Source organism: Pelodiscus sinensis, chromosome 12 (assembly GCF_049634645.1).
Source record: "Pelodiscus sinensis isolate JC-2024 chromosome 12, ASM4963464v1, whole genome shotgun sequence".
Classification (NCBI taxonomy): domain Eukaryota; kingdom Metazoa; phylum Chordata; order Testudines; family Trionychidae; genus Pelodiscus; species Pelodiscus sinensis.
In genome coordinates, this window is record NC_134722.1 from 37,795,357 (window position 1) to 37,819,761 (window position 24,405).

The following is a 24,405-nucleotide window of genomic DNA, read 5'->3' on the forward strand; positions in this document are numbered from 1 at the left end:
CTTTTTGAGAAATGTCTACATATTAGTCCCACTTCTGAAGGAATTAATGTTCATGCCAAAAGGGTTAACCTACTCCAGAATCTGACTTGGATGGAGGCAAGGACTGTAGGCACTGTGTGGGAGGGAGCATACAGTCATAAAGCAATGGAAGCCAGTTTAGAGGGTGTTGGATTCATCATCTGAATAGCAGGGAACAGGAATACTCTTTTCTCCCTATTGCCATGAGCTGCTTCCACTGGTTTCAACAGTTCTCCAAAGTCATTCTCACTTAAGGTGCATTTACACAGCAACATTATTTTGAAAAAACGAGTGTTATTTTGAAATAACTTAGTCTGTGTCTACACAGCAGGCAGTTATTTCAAAATAGTGTTGAAATACTTTCAAGCTGGAGGATTTCTTACTTCGACTCCTGTAAATCTCGTTGTACAAGGAGTAAGGGAAGTTGGAGTGAGAGTGTTCAATTTTGAAAGAAGCTACGCGATTGACATAGCTCAATTTATGTAGCTTATTTTGAGTTAAGCCCTGCTGTGTAGATGTGCCCTTACTGACTTTCCTTCCCATAGGAAACACCAGCTGGCAAGAGATGAAGCAGGTAAAAGCAGCTGGTTTTAATATGGTGTTAATTTTTCTTTTTGTAATGTGTAACACATAAGATGTGTTTCATAAGAGGCCTTAACAGCTTAATACCTTTAGTATTACTTGTGTAATTCATTGCATTCTGTTATCTGCACTCACAAATGATACATATTTCATGGAATTGTACATAGAATTAATTATGCATGGAAAATTAGAAGCCATCTTTTGAAAATGTAATTTTTTAGAAAGGAAAATAAAAATTGACCCTTTTACAAGATAAGAAACGTTTTGAACGTTACAGGATAAGGTAATTTAGGTCTATGCATGTGATGTTTACATTTCTTGACCATTATTTTTGTTTACTTTTATTTTTATTAGGAATGGTGACCACATTCACACAAACTTCAGGGATATGTACCAGCATCTAAGAAGCATGGGATATTTTGTCGAAGTTCTTGGATCCCCATTTACATGTTTTGATGCTAATCAGTATGGTAAGCAATCATGAACTTGCATTGTTTTTGTTCAGTTAATTTATTTTAGAAACTCTCTTATCTTTGTAAGAGATTGAAAAGATTTTTTTTAAAACACAGCAGAATACATGCTAATATACAAATAACTTCATGCATTATAAATGCATCTTTAATTTTACAAAGGAAGCTTCTCTGTAGTACAGTAGACTTCCGATAATCCGGCACCTTTTGGACCTAGGTGGTGCCGGGTTATCAGATTTGCCGGAAAATCAGGAGGTCCGGTACAGCTGCAGGGCTTAACAGCTGGCCAGGACACAATCTCCCTCCCTCTCACCTACCCCTGCCTCTTCTTCTTCCTGTCTCCTCAGTGCTGTAACTTGATCCTCCTCCTCCTCCCCTCCCCTTTCTCCTTCCCTGAAGCAAAATGCTCTTCTCCATACTGTAACATTATCCCCCTCTCCCCCAACCTTATGCTCCCTCTGGTTACAGCCAGCATGTGTGCTGAGCTGCAGGCTTTTTAATCAGCTGGTCAGGAGTGCTGAACAGTTGGATGCCGGACTATAGGAGTTTTATTGTATTCCATTTTCTGTCAGTAAAACTAGTTAATTCACCTTTGGTTGTATTAAAAAATGTTTAATAGACTGAAAAGGAGGAATACTCATCATCCATTTTGCCACAATCTTTATCTCCCTAACCTCTATATGCATTATATATTTAAATATACAAATTTAGGACTTGAAAAGACCTAAAGAGGTCATGTAGTCCACCTAGCCACACTGAGGCAAGATTATATATACTTAGACCACCCCAGACAGATGTATGGTACAGTCTTAACACACCAAGTCCTGTTGAAAGAGGAATCTGTTGAAGTGTCTGCACCGCTGAGGTGAGGGGTGGATGAACTGCAGCCTTAACATAGTGGACATTCATAGAAAGAATGTATTGGAAGGAGTCTCAGGAGTACATCAAATCCAGTCCCCTGCACTCATGACAGACAGATGTTGGTCTAACTTACTTTTAAAAATCTCCAGTAATGGAGATTCCATAACCTCCCTAGACAGTTTGAGTGCTGACCACCTTGACAAGAAGTTTTTTCTAATGTCCAACCTAAACCTTCCTTGCTACAATTTAAACCCATTGCTGCTTTTCCTATCCTCAGAGGTTAAGGAGAATAATTTTTTGCCCTCCTTGTAATACTGTTTAGTTACTTGCAAGCTGTTATCATGTTCCATTTCAGTCTTCACTTTTCCAGACTAAACAAACCCAATTCCTTCAGTCTTCCCTCTGGTCATGTTTTCTAGACCTTTAATATTTTTGCTGATTTTCTCTGGACTTTTTATTGCTTTTCTCTGGACTTTTTCTAGTTTAGACTCAACTTTCCCTTCCCACAGGAGCATAAAGAAGGTAGGAGGTCCGGGTGTGGTGGCAGGTCATGTGGTGCCTACGTGTTTGGCACCCTCCATTTGCTGGGAAAGTGCAACTTTGTCTTACCACAGGAGGGAGTGGGGCAGAGGGTGGGGGGGAGAGGTTCCAGGCGTGGCAGCAGGGCATGCGTTTCATTGGGGATGAGCAAACAGAGGTTTATTCCAGGGGCCTCAGATAACAGCTTCCCCTGCTTCATCCAGCTTGGCATGTGCAATAACAGTCTTCTCCAAATCACACAGAATGATGGAGCACTGATGCTGACTGAATGTGGCCAGAAACCTGGACCTTATGCTGCAATGATTTGTGCTACAGTGACGCCAGACCATTTACTGCTGGCTTGGCATGGAAGGGTGTTCTACTGTGGATGACAGAATAAGATAGGCCTCCTCAGAAACCTTATGAGAAGGATTCTTTGTAAGAGTTTTATCGAGATGTGCAGGGCAGATTCCCACTCATATCCAGATACGTTAACAAGATGTTGTGGGGACCCACTGATGTGTGGCCACAGTAGCTGCCATAAATCTCATGTGATTGTCTTAACCCACTTTCTACAAGATAAATACTGTGAACTCACCAGAAATGTCCTCCCTTGGATCAGTGCCCGACTATGAGACATCCTGGGAGGAGGGGATTGTCTCCACGTTTATAAAAAGTTCTTGGCTCTCAGTGACATAGGTTGCCTCACTCGCCTGCTGACCATTCTCCTCCTCCTCCATCACCATGATGTCCTCCACGCTGCTTCCTGAGGTGGCCTGAGTGTCTTGGGAGGAATCTACAGACTTGCTAGGGAAGCTGGTCGGGTTCCCCTCTCAAAGATAGCTTGTAGAAGTGGTATGTTTAAGAGGATGCTCAAGACAGGGTTAGGGTTAGTCCATTTACCTCCTTTGTCTTTTGGTACAACTGCCTCAGCTCCTTTATTTTCACTCAGCATTGCTGTGCGTCCCTGATGTAGCCTTTCTCCTCCATGCCTTTTGCGATCTTGGTATTGATAGCTCCGGATGATAAATTTTGATTAATTGACTAATCGAATAGTCGATGCAATTTGCAATTTCAAAGTGGCAGCACCTCATGGAGCCTGGGGTCAGGCAGGCTCTGTGCAGTGCTGCTGCTTTGATTCGTTGTGACATTAGGCTGCACACAGCATTTCAAAGCAGCAGTGCCGCATGGAGCCTGGAATCAGCTGTGGACTCCCCTGCTGACCCTGGGCTCCATGCGGTGCTGTCACTTTGAAAGGCCGTGGGGAGCCCAGTGTCAGCAGGAGAGTCCCCAGCTGATCCCAGGCTCCATGCAGTGCTGCCGCTTTGAAATGCCGCGTGCAGCCTGGGGACACCCCAGCTGGCCCCAGGCTGCACACAGTGTTTCAATGTGGCAGCACTGCATGAAGCCCAAGGTCTGGCCCCAGACTCCATGGTGCTGCTGCTTTGAAGCAACCCCTCCGCTCCCTACCCCCTGCTGCCTCTTTCTGATAGAGGCAGCAAGGGGGGGAGGAAGTGACTATTGGATAGTCGACTAGTTGTTTATAACCCTATAGATAGCTTCTTTTCCTGGTCCATAGTTCTGCAAGAACAGATTCCTCTCCCCACACTGCAACAAGGTCCAGGATCTACTGCATGCTTCATACTGGTGCTCATTTGTGGCCCTGGGAACTCATGGTCAGGTGTGCTGCTCAGGTGTGCTATCTGCTGTAAGGTCTGCTTGCACACAGAAAATGAAATTCAAATTTTCCCGGGGCTTTTTCTGTTCATCTGGAGAGCAGTAGAGTTCAAAATCTTAGCCAAAGTGGTCATTGCGGGGCACTGTGGGACACCACCTAAAGGACAAGAACATCAACTTTCCCCGTAATATGTCTTCACTACTGTAAAGGCAAATATGGAAGATCGAATTTAGCAGTTATTCCTCATGAAAGCAGGAGTACAGAAATCGATTTTAACAGATAAAGTCAACAGAATTAGTAGTGTGGACTCATTATTTAGAAAATCTACCTAATGTGGCTAAGTTCGACCTAAACTCCCAGATCAGACGAGGCCTGATTTTGATTGTGGGGTTTGTTTGTTTTTTATAACAGTTTTGTGACATTATACTAAAAGGCATATCTAAAGACATAACCCGGACTGTGTTTTAATTTTCTTCATCAAAATTAAAGCAAGAAGTCTCAATATTTTTTTAAAAATCTGGCTATTATGCCTTCACATAAGCTAGAATAATAAAAGAATGAAAACATAAAGTTAGAGCTCTAAGCTTATTAAAGAAAGCAATTACCATTCAAATCTTAACTGTTTCCTTTGCCAGAATTCTTTTTTTGTTCTTGTATTATCAAGCACAAAAATTAAACTTGTCACCAAGGTAAAAAGCTTTACATATTAAAGGACATCCAATCTGTCTCATGTGAAGGCTTAATTGTGTGCTTATTTACCTTAGAGATGTTCTAGAATTCCTCTTCCCCTACATATGCATAGTTTCAAAACAAATGCTGATCCTTGCAATATCACTTTTAAGTTGTTTTCATGTTAGTATTTTCTTTTATATATATTATTGAAACCTTTCTATTTTAATGGCTGTATATTCTTACAATATGATGGCAAGTCATCAGTTTTGCTTAATAGAGATTTTAAGGTCTTTTCAAGGGAAAATCCTGACTGAAATGTAATTAGTGTATTCATTATTCTTTACTGTATCTTCCTCAGTAACATGTTAAAGGAGTTGTCAGTGTTAATCCATTTCCCACATTCTAAAAGCCATCATTACAATTGACACTTATTATTGGCATCCTTCACTGAGAAACTAGGGCAGGGGGGAGATACAGCCCTCAGGCTGGATCCAGCTCACCAAGCCTTTTGATCTGGACCACGGTCCACCTTGGCAAGACCCTGAGGCAGGCTCTCTGCCTTCTTCTTCCTCAGGTTGCTCAAAACAGCTGTTTGCTCCCTCTAGGTGCTACATGCCCCTTGTGGGGTGGAAAGAGGGAGACTTCACGTGCTGCCCGTGCCTCCCAGTCCAATCATTACAGCTCTTATTGGCTGGCAACTGGCCAATGGGAGCTGTAATAATTGGGCTTGGGGTGTGGGCAGCACATGAAGTCATACTCCCTCTCCCACCCCACTGCATGGAGCAAAGACACACATGGAGGGAGCAGCCAGCTGTTTGGAGCAGCCTGGGACTGCAACAAGCAAAGAGCCTGCCTTGGTGTCCCACTGGGCTACTGGAAGGTAAGCGCTCCCAGCCAGAGCCTGCCTCTGGCACCCTAGCCCCTCACACTCTCCAACTTCCTGCTCCCAAGTCACCATACAAACCCTCTACACCCCCCTCTGCAGGTCATAACTTCCTCCCATACCCTGCACCCCCTCCTACACCCATCCGCCAAGCCAGAATCCTCTCCTCCCCATACCTCCTTCTGGACCCTGCACCTCAGTCACCTGCCCCAGGTCACAAGCCCCTACTTCACCCAAACTGTGTCCCAGACCTCACACCACCTCCATAGAAAAGCGGCCCTTGACGTTTTAGAGTGGCCTCCCATAAAAAATTACTGCCCGCATGTGAACTAGGGGCTAAAAGGACATTGAGATTGAAGTACCACAATATCTCTAGAAGTGGCTTTAGAGCAAGTGAGTTGAGAGCATATTGTTAGGACAGCTTTGGGACACTTGCTCAGACACTGCCTTTTACATGAGTTCTGTGGATAGAGGTAACATTACATTGTTTAGACCTTCAGAGATTATGAAATCTGTTTACTTTGTTTATGTAGGGACCTTACTGATGGTGGACAGTGAGGAAGAGTATTTTCCTGAAGAAATTACAAAGCTAAGGAGGGATGTTGATAATGGACTCTCGCTAATAGTGTTCAGTGATTGGTACAACACTTCAGTGATGAGAAAAGTCAAGTTCTACGATGAAAACACAAGGTACCAGGTTGTGGTTTCCACACACCTGCCTCCCACAACTTATCAGAATTGTTCTTTATAAGTAGGTCATCATAAAAATAATGTGTCAGTTTCCTTAAATAATGAAATCATGTTTCAGTATTTGCAATGTTTTCCACGGTATGTACAAGGAAGGCAACATATGTCACAAATATAGACAGACTAGAAAAAACAATGACTAAAAGAATTCTCTGTCATTTTTGGAAGGTGAATGGAAAGTAGAACAGAGATTGAGTGGTAGCAATTAGTTGAGTGACCCAATATTCAAGCAGATGAAATAATTCCTATATATTTTATTAAGGGGGAAATATGTTAGTTAGCATCACTAATACAGGCAGTCCCCGACTTACGCGGATCCGACTTATGTCGGATCCGCACTTACGAACGGGGCTTTTCTCGCCCCGGAGCTAACAGGCGGCGGGTCGCCACCCGTGTCCTCCGGGGCGAGAAAAGCTTCTCCCGGTCTCCCTGGTCTGCTGGGGGGGTCCAGCAAAGCTGCTGGACCCCCCCCCCAGCAGACCAGGGACACCTGAGCAAAGCCGCCGCCTGGGCAGCTTTGCTCTCTTGCCCGGGAGCAAAGCCGCCCAGGCGGCGGCTTTGCTCGGGTGTCCCTGGTCTGCTGGGGGGGTCCAGCGGCTTTGCTGGACCCCCCCAGCAGACCAGGGGGACAGGAGCAAAGCCTTGGAGCACGCCCGCAGGGGGACAGCCCGGGCGCGCCTGGGCTGTCCCGCTGCGGGCGTGCTCCAAGGCTTTGCTCCCCGTCTCCCTGCAGACCAGGAAGACGGAGAGCAAAGCCGCGGAGCACGCCCGCAGTGGGACAGCCCAAGCGTGCCCGAGCTGTCCCGCTGCGGGCGTGCTCCAAGCTGTCCCGCTGCGGGCGTGCAGGCCAGGGAGACGGGGAGCAAAGCCTTGGAGAACGCCTGCAGCGGGACAGCCCGGGCGCGCTTGGGCTGTCCCGCTGCGGGCGTGCTCCGCGGCTTTGCTCTCCGTCTCACTGGTCTGACCAGCAGACCAGGGAGATGGGGAGCAAAGCCTCGGAGCACGCCAGCAGTGGGACAGCCCAGGCGCGCCTGGACTGTCCTGCTGCCCGCGTGCTCTGCGGCCTTGCTCCGGGTCTCCCAGGTCAGCAGACCAGGGAGACGGACCAAAGCCGTGGAGGACTTGGGCGGTCCCGTCTCCCTGGTCTGCTGGGGGGTGGGTGCAGCTAGTGCCCCCCCCCCAGCAGACCAGGCTTTTCTTGCCTACCCCTGGGGTAGAGCAGCTGGGGGCTGCCGGGTTGGTCCTGCAGCGCCGCTCCGGACCAACCCGGCAGCACCCCAGCTGCTCTGCCCCAGGCATCCTGATTCAGCCGCTGCTGGTCAGTTTCAGCAGCGGCTGAATCAGGACGCCTGGGGCAGAGCAGCTGGGGTGCTGCTGGGTTGCTCCAGTAGCGCCGAGGAGCCGCACTACTGGAGCAACCCAGCAGCACCCCAGCTGCTCTGCCCCAGGCGTCCCCAAGTCAGCCGCTGCTGAAACTGATCAGCGGCTGACTACAGGAAGCCCGAGGCAGAGTTGCTCTGCCCCAGGCTTCCTGGAATCAGCCGCTGATCAGTTTCAGCAGCAGCTGACTTGGGGACGCCTGGGTTTCTTAAGTTGAATCTGTATGTAAGTCAGAACTGGCATCCAGATTCAGGCGCGGTTGAAACTGATCAGTTTCAGCAGCGGCTGAGGCCAGTTCCAACTTACATACAGATTCAACTTAAGAACAAACCTATAGTCCCTATCTTGTACGTAACCCGGGGACTGCCTGTACTGAGAAATTGAATATTTGGGAGCTCAAAATAAATAACAATTAGAAGACTCCTCAGTCATCTTTGGGTTAATTTTATTTTAGCAAATATCCAACCAACTGTTAACAAAAGTTATTTTCTCTTCTCGGAGACATCAGAAATTCTTCATCCTTTTTTAGCTTTTAAATGATTTGGCACATTGGCTTTTTTGCCAAACCAAGTAGACATATGTAAAAATATTTCATTTCTAGGTATTTTTTGTCCTGTTCTGGTAAAGCATACTTTGTTTCACTGTAAAGCTGGAACACAATGAAAATTTCACCTTTGTAATGTTAATTAACTTAGTCTGGGGTTTTCAAAGGAGTCTGCAGGCAGTTAGGTGCCAATATCCCATAGAAATGCAATGGGATTTGGATGCACATTTCACTTCAGACCTCTTTGAAAATCCCAGCCTTAGTGTGTGTTCCAGGGAGCTAGCTGAGGTGAATCAGTTAGGGTTTACTGCAAGAAAGGGGATGGCCAATCCCCAAAGCTGATGGTTATTCTAATATTTATATTCACCAAACCAGTACAAAACAGCTTCTGTATTTCCTTACAGGTCAATCCAGAAGTCCAATCCAAACAGTTCCCTTGAAGTACCCAGTCTCAGGCCACTTCCCAGACACCCTAACCAAATACAGTTCTACCAGTCCTAAAGGATCATGTTACTTTTCAAGTCAATGAATAGGGGACCAAACCAGTACAAAACAGCTTCTGTATTTCCTTACAGGTCAATCCAGAAGTCCAATCCAAACAGTTCCCTTGAAGTACCCAGTCTCAGGCCACTTCCCAGACACCCTAACCAAATACAGTTCTACTAGTCCTAAAGGATCATGTTACTTTTCAAGTCAATGAATATTTCAGACCTATTCCAAACACACACTTAACAGCCATTTCTTATTAACTGGAATGAGACTTATTTTTAAAAAAGCGTATCGATAAACGGATCAGAATACATACAAAGAAGAGTTCAATTCTTGAGGGTCAGTTACATAGCAGAGAAGGTGATTTTGTAGTGGCAAAAGGTTATTTTAGAATTTAGAATTTTTGGTTTTAGGTGAAAATCCATATCCAGAGTGGTTCCAGCCAATGACTGGGACCTCAATGCTTGCGACTTAGGTTCTTTAAGTTCTTTCTCATATGTATTCCAATTAGGTGTGCACGCACCATGTGCATGACTGCCAGAAAGTTTTTACCCTAGCTGCTACCCGGCAGGTTGGCTATGCAGCCCCCTGGAATAGTGCTAGTGCAATGCCTTATAAATGACCCTGCTGACCCAGCCCCTCCTTAGTTCCTTCTTGCCACCAGTGGCGACTGTTGGAACTTTCAGCTCCCTTGCTTTGCAAGTGCCATTCATCCCTAGCTAGTTGTAGATGGTTTGTTTGTTTAATAGTAGTGAATAGATAGCCAGCTAAATACTTAGCAGCTGGAACAAAGAGGCTTTCCCTTCTCTCCTGTGTCCCATGAGGGACTTGAGGCATTCCACAGCCCCAAGGTTTTAAGCAGTGTAGCAATTGCCTGAATCACATGCCAAAAAGTGATCCCCACGACTCCTGAGGTACCTCGGGGGAATCTCATCAATCAAATAAGTGCAAATCTGTGCAGCTTTTAAGCTTTGCACCAGAAGGATCTCCTTATGGAGGCTGCCCTTGCACCCTCATCACCCAGATCCTGCACCAAGCACCTCAGTCTATGGCGCTCAATCCTCTGCACCAGTTGGCACCGCAGAATGACTCCTGTTACAAGAAGTCCCTAAAGGCCTTGGCTTAGTGCCATTCTCGTTCACCAGCATGGTCCTTTAAGGCAGCTATGTCCACTCCAATACCACTGCCAACCCTGAGACTGACTCCATCGACGTCCATGAGTGTTGGAAGACTCTCATTCCTGTGGTGCCGAAGCATAGAGCTCAAACCAAGCTATGACCCCTATTGTCCGTGGACTCTCCATGCCAGACACCTTTGAAGCTGCTTTGGGCCTCATGAAGATTACCAGATCTCCTCCTGCTCAAGACAGACACCTAGCTCTGTGCCAGACCTCTCAGGGAATGCTTGCCGTGCTTGATCCTCTTGCCCGTGCCACATCCTGCTTGCTGGTCCTCTCGGAGCCACTCCTACTCAAGAGCCTCCATGCTGAGCTGTTTCCAGTCTGATTTGCAGTGGTCTCGACCCTCCAACTGGTCCCCAAATGACCAGCATCATGGAACTCCATGTCATTCCCAGCACTGGCACTGTTCCAGCTCCACCTCACTCAATGCAACCATCTCATCCAGAACTCTTCATGGCACCGTGCAATGCCCTGGCATTACTCTTTGGACTATGCCTCATCTAGCCCACATCATGCTTTGGAGCATTCCCAGCACTTCTCTTGGGAGTGTGTTCAATCGTCTTGATACCCATTGTTGTCATATCGCCCCCAGAACTGGTCCTGATCTCGCTCCTGCCATCAGTTCTGTTCCAGTTGTTGCTCCTAGTCTCAGCACCACAGCACTGAGCTCTCCTTCCTTCACTACAGGATCATTGCCATTTGATCATCTCATTCCAGCATGCCGATGTCATCCCAGAGGTAACTCTCAGTGGTCTCGAACTGCAGGTGCACTTCACCAGGAGCAGCCGTTCCCACAGTGGCCACCCCAGTGGAAGTTTTGGACTCCGTGTGCGTACCAACAAGCCCAGGTCTCCTTCCCAGCTGGTCCTCCCATTGGTCCCTTCCAAACCCAAGTTTCTGGAGGCAACAATTAGCTATTCCCCAGCTCCTGATCTTATGCAGCCTGGGACGCTCTCTGAGGCTTCTCCTAGCCCTTTGAGGCCCATGCAGGACCAGCCAGCAGAGGAGCAGGATGTGGCGCTCCTAGTGGCTACCCGATCCTCATTGGATCCTCTGTTGCAGGCCCCCCTTCCATGAACTGTTGGCCCTCTAGGACCTGCTTCATAAAATTGCCATGAGCCTAAATCTCTAGGTGGAGGACGTGACTGAGCAGGATGACCCCATTGTTGGCATCCTGACTAGAGAGAGTCCATATAGGGTGGCCCTCCCTATAATTAAAACCATTATGGTTTCTGCTAAGACTATATGGCCAACACCTGCCTCCACCCCTCCTACAATAAAGGGAATGGAGTGCAAGTACTTTGTGCCAGTTAAGGGATTTAAATACCTCTTTACTCATCCACCTTTTTGGCCAGAAGGTCTATTCTACAGGAGGCCTGCTGTTCCTTATTGCTAATCAGCAGGTTGTTCTGAGCTGGTACAATTTTAATGCCTGGTCCCCTCCTGAAATTCCAGGACCCGTTCCCCCATGAATCCTGTAATGAGTTTGCTGCTCTTGTCCAAGACGGGAAGGTTTTCTTCTGGACCTGTGTCCAGGCCTCCCTGAATGCTGGGGTCCCGGCTGCACAGGTATCATCATGCCTCTGGTATCACTATGAAGTGAATTGTATGGCTGCATCCTTCTGGCCTTTCTCTGGGGATTCAGAAAACTATTCAGGACCTTCCCTTTGACAGGGTGGGCCTTTTCCTTGAACAGACAAACTCTTGTGTCCACAGCCTCAAAGACTCTCATAATGCAATCAAGTCTTTGAGCATGCATACCCATGCTACCAAAGAAAGACTTTCAAGCAATAGCCTCAGCAGAGGCCCTTCCAACCTATGTCCTGCACTGATTTCTTTTGTTAGGGGCCTTGCTACTCCTGCTGCAAATCATCTGGGCCGTGATTAGATAACAACCAGGGCTAGCCCAAGCCTCTTTTAGCATCCAAGCAGGCTTTTTGAGGGTGCGCCCAAGAACTGAGTGCCGATGCAACCAGATCCTTACCCCTTCCGAGACAGACGATCCCATTTCACTGTGCCTGGTCTAGAATAAACTTGGACTGCTGGGACCTGCCAGACGGTGGAGAGGGGCTACTCAACCCTTCCTCTCCTCACCCTTCTCTCCCCCACCCCCATCCCCTCCTGTCCCTCTTCAGCTACCCTGCTCACAAGGAGCTCCTCATGCAGGAGGTTCAGCCACTCCTCAAATTGGCAGAGGTGGAGGAGGTTTCTCAGGAATTCAGGGGCAGGGATTTTTACTAGAGATGTAAGTGCCTAGTTGAGTCACTACTCGACTACTCTCCCTCCACCCCACACTGGCTCTTAAAAGCCAGTTCCACCCAGCACCATCTCTGCCGTGGAGTGGGGCAGGGAAGGCAGATGTGCATCAGGGGACCTGGCGCAAGCTGGGATTGAGCAGTCCCAGCTCGTGCAATCTCCCAGACCACCGTGGCTCTGGTTTTTGAATGTGGGAAGAGCTGCCTAGCTCTTCCTACATTTAAAAAGCAGAGCTGTAGCAGTCCTGGATCTGGCGTGAGCTGGGACTGCTTAGTCCTGGCTTGTACTGCCCCCCAGGAGCTAACCCCCTTATTGACTAATCAAGTTGTCGACTTGATTCCGTCGACTACTTGATTAGCTTATTAACTGCTACTTAACATCCTTAGTTTTTACTCCAGTTATTTCCTTGTCCCTAAGGTGAAAGGGGGGCTTTGGCCTATCTTCGACTTTTGGGACCTCAACAAATTAGTGGTCAACCACAAATTCCTCCTGGTCTCCTTGAGCTCCATTCCCTTACTGGATCCACCCTCCCTCTGATGGACGCCTACTTCCATATTGCCATTGTGCTCCAGCACAGGTGCTAGCTTTGTTTCCTGCCTTTGTAATTGGCTAGCCATTCACAGTCTTTGTTTAATCCTAAAATGATGGTGTCAAATTTGCAGATGAACTGCAGCTCAGCAGTATAGACTGGTCCAGGCTGAGGTTGATGGTGGGGTGGAAGCTGTTGAAATCGTGGTGGAATTCTTCTCATGGGTCCAGATGATGAAGATGTCATCAATGTAGCATAGGTAGAGAAGGGGCATGAGTGGATGAGAGCTGAGGAAGCATTGTTCCAGGTCATTCATAAAAATGTTGGTATATTTTGGGGCCATGCAGATTTAAAGGTAGCCATCCTGCAGCAAAAAACCTTCAGGACCAGACTTGAGAGAGAAACTGCTGAGCTGCAGTTCATCTGCAAATTTGACACCATCAGCTCAGGATTAAACAAAGACTGAATGGCTAGCCAGTTACAAAAGCAGTTTCTCCTCTTTTGGTGTTGACACCTCCAGATCAGCTGCTAGAAGTGGGCCTCACCCTCCCTGACTGAATTAACCTCGTTATCTCTAGTGATTCTTGCCTGCATATTTATACCTGCTTCTGGAAATTTCCACTACATGCATCTGACGAAGTGGGTCTTTGCCCACGAAAGCTTATGCTCCAATACATCCGTTAGTCTATAAGGGCTCCTTGTCACTTATTAAAAATTGGAGGAACACCTCCTTGAATCAGAGAGACCTATCCTGAAGGCAGTAGTGCATGAGGGCCATACAATCACCCGCACCACCCTACAGACGGCAGTGGACATTGCCGATAATGCAGTTACAGCTATGGCCACAGAGATGGTCAAGCGAAAGGCATCCTGGTTACAGGCTTCGTGTGTGTTCCCTGTGAACCTCAGACTGAAGTGGAGGACCTCCCATTTGACAAAAATTATTTGCAGTTAGATGTACTGCATAGTAGCAAATATTCAAGAATCATGCATGTATACTCTGCTTTATTGGCGCAGGTGGTACACCCCATATAACCGTAATAGATATGGGCCACCATAGAGACCATATGAAGATGCCCGACCAAGACAGCATACACAGAGGAGGTGCTTCATCCAAGGTCGCCCCTCTACCACCTCAAAGTAGCAGATTCTAGGGTCTGTATGACCTCCCTCACGATTCAGTGCCAACACAGCAGTGCCGTCTTTTACCCATCGTATGTGTCCCTTCCTAACACACTGGGAGTCCATAACTTTGGGTGGATGGATGGAGATAATCTGTATGGGATATATTATCCCCTTTACCTCTACCCCCACTATCTCCTAAGCCACGTGGGAACCCACCCCACCTCCCTACCTTATACAGTTTGGCAGTCTGGTTGCTTCCAAGGTGGGCAGAGGCGGTGTGGAACCGGCCACCCACCTCTCTCCAGGCAAATGCCCTATCCCCTCAGCCATGCGAGAACTCACCTCACCTCCCTACCTTCAGGTCGTCCCTTATGCCCTGTGTTGGCAGTCCGGTGGCTCCCAGGAGTGGGGCCCTATGCCCTACCTTGTTCCTTTTCAGGGACCCTTCTCACAAGAGCCTAGTGATGTTTGGAGCAATTGAAAGGGTACCCAAGGAATTCTACGGAAGAAGGTTCTACTCCAACTTCTTGACCGAGAAAAAAACAGGGTTGGAGACCAATCCTCAACCTCCGCAAACTGAACAATGCTAATCACAATCATTCCAGCATTGGATCAAGAGAACTGATTCGTGGCTCTCGACCTACAGGCTGCCTATTTTCACATTGCCATTCATCCGGCACACAGGCATTACCTCCTCTTCACAGTAGGGGCAGATCACTATCACTATAGTGTCCTATCTTTTGTCTTCTCATTGGCTCCTCAAGTATTTTCGAAAGTGTTAGCTGTAGCCACTGCATATCTCCAGCAACAACACGTGATCATTTTTCCATACCTCTATAATGTTTGATAAAAGGAAGGTCACGCGAGGAAACCACCTCCATGATAAACAAGACCAAAGCCCTCCTTGGTCATCTCGGCCTTCTTATCAATGAACAAAAATTGACGTTGCAGCCAGTTCAAAACATAGAATTCATTGACGACTGCCTTGACTCAGTCTCAGCCGCACATACTTACCTTGACAATGGTTCATAATTCATAGAATATTAAAACTGGAAGGGACCTTGAGAGATCAAATCCAGTCTCCTGCCCTCATGGCAGGGCCAAGCATTGTCTAGCTCATCCCAAGATCTCATAACTATGATATCCACAAGCCCTTCCACCACAATACTTACCTGCTGCCATTTGATGGGCCATATGGCTACAACTACTCATGTGGTCTGTCATGCCCATTTGCATTTCTGAGCTTTCAACTCTGGATAGCATCTGTCTACACTCCTGCCATTCTCTACACAAGGGAGTTACCATACCACCAGACGTTCTTCTATCTCTGTGCTGGGGGACATCAGTGGTCAGTCTTCTAGCAGGGGTCCCCTTCCATTATCGCAGCCCACAGTGCAAATTACAACAGAAACATCCCTCCTGAATTGGGGTGCCCATCTGCATAACTATATGGTTCAAGGCAAATGGTCTCTGCATGAGACATCATTGCACATCAATCTGCTGGAGTTCAGAGCAGTAAGAAATGTCTGTTCAGATGTCACACTGTTCAGATCCTCATGGACAATACCTCCACAATGTTTTACATAAACCGGCAAGGCAGCACCCACGCTCGCTCCCTATGTGCAGAGGCCATCTGCTTGTGGAATTGGTGTGTCCACAATCAGGCTATACTCATAGCATCATACCTACCTGGGGCCAGCAACACCACTGCAGACTCTTTGAGCCGCAACTTTTTCTGCAGAGCACGAATGGAAGCTGCATCGGGAAGTCATGAACTCAATTTTCTTCTGCCACCCATTGACCTCTTTGCCCTCCAATTCTGCTCCCAAGCAGCACTCGGCAAAGGCTCCCTCAGGGATGCGTTCCTAATCCAATGGAGGGTCCCTCTACAATACACCTTCTCCTTCTCCCCCTTTTCCCCCCATACCACTTATTCCCAGAGTCCTACACAAGATCTTCACAGATGAGGCTCATGTCATTCTAAAATCTCCATCTTCATTGTGCCAAACCTGATTTCCATACCTGCACAGACTATTGGTTCAACCTCCATTGCCACACCAACACAACCTTCTCTCCCAGAATTGCGGGACAATGCTGCATTCCCAGCTGCATCTCTTCATCTTCAAGTGTGGCTCCTATCTGGTTCAGGGAATTAGAGGCCCCATGTTCTCCTCCATGGCAGGAGACCTTCCACATGAAAGACTTACCTACAAAAATGGACACGTTTCTCTTAATGATGCCAGAGGTCACTGACAGACCCTTGCACGTCTCCACTGAACATCATTCTGGACTACATACTACAGCTCAAGACATTTGGACTGTCACTTTCTTCTTTAAGAGTCCACCTTTTGGCAATAACAGCTTTCCTCACCCCTGTGAATGGACTTTCCATGTTGCTTATCCTGTCACGAAAAGGTTCCTTAGGGGTCTCCAGAATATATATCCTCCTCATAGGACCCCACCTTCCTCATAGGACTTAAACCTTGTTTTGGATTGCTTGACGAGGCCCTCCTTCGAACCTTTGGCCACTGTTGCACTTCTCTTCCTCATTATGAAAGTCTGCTTTCTACTAGCCATTACCTCAGTGAGGATAGTTGGTGAGCTTGGGGCCCTTATGGCGGAGCCCCCCTGCACTATCTTTCTAAAAGACAGAGTCACACTAAGACCTCACCTAGCCTTCCTGCCAAAAGTCTTCCTGTATTTCACATGCATGAGCCCATGTGAAATACCTACCTTTTTCCCAAAGCCCCAAGGGATGGGATGCTGCATATTCTGGATATCTGACAAACATTGGCCTTCTTCTTAGAACATGAGCCTTTTGTAAATCTCGGTGACTTTATTTCTATTGCTGAACGCTCGAGAAGTGCTCCTATTTCACCCCAGCGGATCTCAAAGTGGATATCGACCTGCATAGTCAGATGTTATACTCTGGCCAATAGGCCCTTACAACACCCACCATGAGCACATTCTACTCGTGCTACAGTTGCCTCCATGGCCTTCTTGAACAGTATCCCCATGAGACATTTATCAAGCTGCCACGTGATCATCAGACCACACTTCTGCCAAACATTATGTGATACTACCACAACTTGCACCTGATTCAGCGGTGGCCATTGCAGTTTTGTCCACCACTGCCAAACAATGATTCCGATTCCCTACATCCAAGGCTAATACTGCTCTATAGTCACCAACAGTGGAGCACCCACGGGGACATCACTCGAAGAAGAAAAGAGAGTTACTCACTTCATGCAGTAACAATTGTTCTTTGAGATATGTGTCCTCGTGGATGCTCCATGGCCCACCTTTTCTTCCCTCTGCTTGGAGTCTTAGTTACTCGGGTGTAGACGAGGAACTAAAAAGGAGGAGTTGGGCTGCATTTGTCAGACGCGTGGGGGTGGGGAGCACTGGGAGATGTGTTGCCCAATGGGGGAAACTGGTTTGCAAGGCTCTGATATGAGGATATGGGCGACGCGTCACCAATAGTGGAGCACCCATGGGGGGACACATCTCGAAAAATAGTCATTACAGCATAAAGTGAGTAACTCCCTTTTCTTTGAGAAGTGTTGCTCATATCTATTCCATACCCACACGTCTTTCCCCACTGTTGAAATACCTGACAAGAAGGAATTAAGCAGTGGTAGAGTCATATATAGAGTGTTGCACTGGCATCTCTCCAGGGGAAGGGCAACTAAAATGATTAGAGGTTTGGAACGGGTCCCATATGAGGAGAGATTAAAGAGACTAGGACTTTTCAGCTTGGAAAAGAGGAGATGGGATATGATAGAGGTCTATAAAATCATGAGTCGCGTGGAGAAAGTGAGCAGGTGATTGCAAACAGGGAGTTTAGAGAGGGAGTTCTCAAGGACAGCAGATATGGATGGTGATAGTTCTGCTGTAGAGGTGGGTGACAACCTGGGAAGCAGTGATCATGAGATGGTAGATTTCAGGATCCTGACCAAAGGAAGAAAAGAGAGTAGTAAAATACACACCTTGGACTTCAGAAAAGCAGACTTCGACTCCATATTAGGTTGCATTAAGAGGAGCATTGCCAGTCGATCCAGAGATGTGATTATTCCTCTTTACTCAGCTCTGGTGAGGCCACATCTAGAGTATTGTTTCCAGTTCTGGGCCCCCAATTACAGGAAGGATGTGGATGTACAGGCAGTCCCCGACTTACGCGGATCCGACTTACGTCGGATCCGCACTTACGAACGGAGCTTTCTCGCCCCGGAAGTCGGGGCGAGAAAGCCCCGTTCGTAAGCTGCTCCGGTGCCCCTGGTCTGCTGGAGACCGTCTCCAGCAGACCAGGGGCACCGGGCGGGTTCCCGCGCTTCTGAGGCTTTGCCAGAGCAAAGCCTCAGAAGCGCGGGAACCGCTGCTGCTGCCCCTTGAGACCCGGTGCCTGTGGTCTGCTGGGGACGGTCCCCAGCAGACCACAGGCACCCGGACTGAAGCCGCAGCCGCGGGGGGTCCCGCGCCTCTGAGGCTTTGCCAGAGCACCTTTTGCCAGAGCAAAGCCTCAGAGGCGCGGGGAACCGCCGCTGCTGCCGCTCCAGTCTGGGTGCCTGTGGTCTGCTGGGGACGGTCCCCAGCAGACCACAGGCACCCTGACTGAAGCCGCAGCCGCGGGGGGGTCCCGCGCCTCTGAGGCTTTGCCAGAGCAAAGCCTCAGAGGCGCGGGGAACCGCCGCTGCTGCTGCTTTGACTGAAGCGGCAGCAGCGGCGGTTCCCCGCGCCTCTGAGGCTTTGCTCTGGCAAAGCCTCAGAGGCACGGGACCCCCCGCGGCTGCGGCTTCAGTCCGGGTGCCTGTGGTCTGCTGGGGGCCGTCCCCAGCAGACCACAGGCACCCAGACTGAAGCCACAGCCGTGGCGGGGTCCCTCGCCTCAGAGGCGCGGCACCCCGCTGCCGCTGCGGCTCTGCTCCCCGTGTCCCTGGTCTGCTGGGGGGGGGGGAGGGCGCAGCAGACCAGGCTTTTGTTTTGGACTCTGGGGCAGAGCAGCTGGGGCGCTGCCGATTGGTCCTGCAGCGCCCGTGGGCACTACTGGACCAACCCGGCAGCACCCCAGCTGCTCTGCCCCAGGTCCTGATTCAGCCGCTGCTGGTCAGTTTCAGCAGCGGCTGAATCAGGACGTCTGGGGCAGAGCAGATGGGGTGCTGCTGGGTTGCTCCAGTAGCACCCCAGCTGCTCTGCCCCAGGCGTCCCCAAGTCAGCTTCTGCTGAAACTGACCAGCGCTGACTACAGGAAGCCCGAGGCAGAGTTGCTCTGCCCCGGGCTTCCTGGAATCAGCTGCTGATCAGTTTCAGCAGCAGCTGACTTGGGGACGCCTGGGGTTCTTAAGTTGATTCTGTATGTAAGTCAGAACTGGCGGTCAGTTTCAGCAGTGTCTGAATCTGGACGCCAGTTCCGACTTACATACAGATTCAACTTAAGAACAAACCTACAGTCCCTATCTTGTACGTAACCCGGGGACTGCCTGTATTGGAAAGGGTCCAGTGGAGGGTGACCAAAATGATTAGGGGGCTGGAGCATATGACCTATGAGGAGAGGCTGAGGGAGTTGGGTCTATTTAGTCTGCAGAAGAGAAAAGTGAGAGGGGATTTGATAGCAGCCTTCAACTTCCTGAAGGGAGGTTCCAAAGAGGCTGGAGAAAGTCTGTTCACAGTAGTGATGGATGGCAGAACAAGGAACAATGGTCTCAAGTTGCAGTGGAAGAGGTCTAGGTTGGATATTAGGAAAAACTATTTCACTAAGAGGGTGGTAAAGCACTGGAATGGGTTACCTAGGGAAGTAGTGGAGTCTCCATCCCTTGAGATTTTTAAGTCTCCGCTTGACCAAGCCCTGGCTGGGTTGATTTAATTGGGATTGGTCCTGCCTTAGGCAGGGGGCTGGACTTGATGGCCTTCTAAGGTCACTTAGAATCATAGAACCATAAAGCTCAATGAACAAGGAAAAGTTATTTACAGTAAACTTCCGATAATCCGGCACCTTTAGGACCCAGGGGGTGCCGGATTATCAGATATGCCAGACTATCAGAAGGGGGGGCTATGAGGGGTCTGCGGTGGGGTGGGGTGGGGTGGGGATGCCACTCTGGACCCCTCATAGCCCCCCCTTCCGATAGTCCGGCTCTGCCCCAGGCGTCCTCGATTCAGCCGCTGCTGGTCAGTTTCAGCAGCGGCTGAATTGGGGACGCCTGGGGCAGAGCAGCTGGGGTGCTGCCGGGTTGGTCCCATAGCGCCCTCCCTCGGCGCTGCGGGACCAACCCGGCAGCACTCCAGCTGCTCTGCCCCAGGCATCCCCAAGAGCAGCTGGGGTGCTGCCAGGTTGGTCCTGCAGCCCCGAGGGGCAGCACTACGGGACCAACCCAGCAGCACCCCAGCTGCTCTGCCCCCTGCTTCTCCGATTCAGCTGCTGGTCAGTTTCAGGCATGGCTGAATCGGGGAAGCCGGGCACAGAGCAGCTCCAATTGTCCAGCTGCTTCCGGGTTCCTGATGGTGCCAGACCACCAGGAGTGCCGGAGCGTTGGATGGAGTTTTACTGTACTTCTTCCCATAATATAAGAACTAGGGGCCACCAAATGAAACTAATTGGCAGCATGTTTAAAACAAATAAAAGGAAGTTTTTCTTCACACAGCGCATAGTCAATCTGTGGAACTCCTTGCCTGAGAAGGTTAAGAAGGGTATGACTATAACTGGGTGCAAAAGAGAACTAGATAAATTCATGGAGGTTAAGTCCATAAGTGGCTGTTGTCCAGGATGGGTAAGGAATGGTGTCCCCAGCCTCTGTTTGTCAGAGGGTGGAGATGGATGGCAGGAGAGAGATCGCTTGATCATTACCTGTTCGGTTCACTCCCTCTGGGACACCTGGCATTGGCCACTGTCGGCAGACGGGTTACTGGGCTAGATGGACCTTTGGTCTGATCCAGTATGGTCATTCTTACGTTCTTATGACCCAATGGGTAGCAGCTAGCATGAAAGCTTTCTGGTGCTCACCTGTGGTTCTGCAGGGCTGGAGCAGTCCTCTGCCCATGGCAGGTGGGGAGCTGCTTCAGCCCCCAGCAATTAACCAGAGCCTGTTAAGGTGATGCTTACTGGTTAACCTTTTCATACCCCTGTTCCCTTCTGATCTTTAATCAAATGTGTAGGAGCAGGCAAGCATTGTTTGTTCACATTCCAAGACCTGAGCAAACACCCTACCATTCCAATGCCCTAACAATGCAAGTTTGCATTTCAAAGTTCTGTTCTACCCTAATGTAATATCATTTACACATTTTCCTAACAAGTCATTAAAGGTTGACTCTGGGTCATTCAGCCTATGAGCTGGTTAACACCCTTTCTGGCCATGTGCTACATTTTAATCAGATGCCTAATATTTCAATTAGATAATGTCACGCTTAGTGTTAAAATTGTCACTATCAAATAAATATTAATATTGAAGTCCTTGGTACTGGTAGCTTTGGTGCATTCTGAATATCATCCAGGGAGAGGAACTTATGTTATGAAACAAAATTTTAGATCTTCTATACTAATAACCCATGCCATGTTCTAATTTTTTTAGGCAGTGGTGGATGCCAGATACTGGAGGTGCTAATATTCCAGCTCTCAATGATCTACTTTCTGTCTGGAATATGGCTTTTAGTGATGGGCTTTACGAAGGGGATTTCACCATGGCAAACCATGAAAGTAAGTCATGCAATCCAGTACTTGACTACTCAAAAAATAATATATGTATTGGGGAAATAGTTTGTTATACTTGGCATGTGTGGCTTTTTATGCTGTGTGTGGCTTTATATATGGCATGTGTAACTTTCAGGGCAGGGTACTGCAACTCTAACATCCCAATGACATTATTTGAAAATGTCTCTTAGAAGATTTTAGATTGATATCTGTATAATAGACTCTTTGGTGGTCTTTGTATTAGCATTGCAGATGTGGTTCTTAGTGTTTTATGTATTTTTTTTACTTTAAAAACTATAATTATTTATTAGTTAAATACACAGATATCAAGGTTCAGGTTTGTCCTATTTTAACTTATTTTAATTTGTTTTTTGAAGTTCTTTCTCTTTAAAAAAATTTCATATGTGGAGTCACTCTTCAAAACATTTCACTTTTGACAGGTTATGTAATTTTTAGGTGTTCTTTAGCACATCTTGTTCTCTTGCTCTTTGAATACTCTACACATAATCTTTATATACATATGTTTCCCCATAGAGATTGATATGCTTCATTGTTTGAGATTATCGTTTCTATGACATATGGCCTTGTGAACGACACTGGACTCGGGCTAAGAAAATCTATCGTCAGTTTATGACTGGCACAGGCTTTTTGGTTGACCGTGGACATTTAATTTCCCATTCTTCTTTGAGGAGTGTCCCTGTGGGTACTCCACTTTTAGGTGCTCTAGCGGCGCTGCACCCACCAGTCGGAGATTCTCCCCCACCCCCCAGCTGGCTCTTAACTTTTTCTCTGACAGCGGCCATTTCTGGTCGCTGTTCAGCAGCTGCCTTCACACATTCAACTCTCATCTTCACTAGCAAAAATTTCTACTCTCATTCAGTTATTCTTTTCCTATTATTCAATATATTCATTTATTTCTTTATTTTCTTTAAAAAAAAAAAAGTGTTTCCTGTCAGGCAGTGTTTTCCGCTTGTATAGCGGCAGCCCTTGTTGTGGCACATTACCCAGGACATGCCCAGCTCCTCTGGGTTTAAAAAGTGCTTGAACTGCGGTCTGTCCATATCTGTAGCAGACGGACACTCTCTCTGTGTCCACTTCCTGGGTGAAGACCATGATATAGAGTGCTGTCAGCACTGCCGGAAACTGAATAAGCGCACAAGGAGAGCTCGACAGCTTCAGCTCCACATATTACAAATGGAGAGAGCACTGAAACTCCCTGCAAGCTCTACTTCAAACACACCACTCAGGCAGAGTCCACAGGAGATGGATGTTGGGGAAAGGGCTATTCCTACAAGCCCCATCACCCAGGGAAGATCTCCCTCAGCGAGGAAGAGGGCTCACAATTCCTTGGGGTCTACATCCCCGACCACTAAATGGTCGAGCAAAAAGCCAATACTGCCGCCTCCACGCTACCAGGAGGGGTAGTTAAAAGCTCTACTGCTAGTTCCCATAAAAGCCGGGAGACCAAGCAGAGGACACGCACCTCCTCAGAGCCACACAGCAAGGCTCACTGATCAAGCCTTCACTCCAGCACCTCAAGCTAACGCCAACAGAAAAAAAGCGGCCGCCGTCAGCACCGCGTTCAGTGCCAGCACCGTCAGCGGCATATATGCAGCCCGCAAAACAGCCAGTACCGGCTAAGCGATCAAAAGGGCTAGCCACTCTCATGGTGCCTTATTCGCTACCGGCACTGACCCCTCACAGCGATGTGCGGCTGATAGCTCCACCTCCCTTCATGCCACAGTTCACGACAACAACTGAGCTCTCAGTAGCTTTGATGCCAGGAACTCTGCTCTTCGGCACTGATGGCACCCCTGACAGATCAAAAATTTCGCTCTCTGGTACTCCTGCAACTATGTCAGCACAGTTTAGTGACAGAGGAGGAAGATCTGCCCCAACCTCGAGTGGCCAAGACCTGTTCACCTAAACCCATACAGACCCATCAGTGGCAACAGCAGTGAATACTGCCATTCATGCCACCAAATTGGCCTTATTGGGACCCATGGGCTCTGTTCAGACAGCAACCCTCTCCCCAACCAGGCCACCAATACCAGTCGTCCACTTGACCTTGTCTTCCCAGCCTACACTCGTCGTACAGGTCCGAATTTTCAGAAGGAAAAGACAATATGGCTACTACGGGTGTGTAGCAACCCTCATGTTCCCCCATACCTACGCACTCTTCTCCATCCTCGACAGCAGACACAATCATGCCCCCATTGCTTACAAGTTCTTGAAAGGTCTTGAAATCGTCCCCAGAACTCATAGGGGCACACCTGGACTGTGTAACTGTGATAGTCTCGCTCCCACAGCACGGCTTCGCAGCAATTCAAGGCTCAGTCCCTGTATAACTGCCAGGCAGTGCCTAACCCTCCTCGGTCACATGGTAGCCACCACCTTTGTGGTACCTTATGCATGCCTGTGCATGAGACCGTGGCAGACATGGTTTAGGACAGCGTACAGGCCGCATGTTCACCCACTGAACAAGTCTCTTAACATGCCAGACAGGATAAAAGTCTCTCTCTTACCTAGTGGACACAAATTGACATTGTATCTTTCAACGCAACCCCCCCCCCCCCCCAACCTTTACAATTACTACAGATGCCTCTTTAGGAAGTTGGGGGGCTCATTTACAGAACCAAGTTGTTCAAGAATGTGGACTCCAGACGAGCAATGGACAATGTCCAGTCAGGGACAATGTGTTAGCAGACAAGCTCAGCAGAAACTTCTCTCTCAATCACGAGTGGGAGATCAACAAAATGGCCATCAACCATCTATTCCGCAGATGATTGGACCT

At 48.3% G+C, this 24,405-nt stretch overlaps 1 protein-coding gene across 1 annotated transcript in view; it reads left to right on the plus strand.

The window, feature by feature from the left end:
• Positions 1-24,405, plus strand: part of MBTPS1 (membrane bound transcription factor peptidase, site 1) — a 90,589-nt gene that overhangs the window by 48,435 nt on the left and 17,749 nt on the right. Inside the window, exons 15-17 of the mRNA XM_075940324.1 lie at positions 955-1,070; positions 6,217-6,373; positions 21,493-21,617. Coding sequence (XP_075796439.1) covers positions 955-1,070; positions 6,217-6,373; positions 21,493-21,617 — 398 coding nt within the window. The remainder of the gene's footprint in view (positions 1-954; positions 1,071-6,216; positions 6,374-21,492; positions 21,618-24,405) is intronic.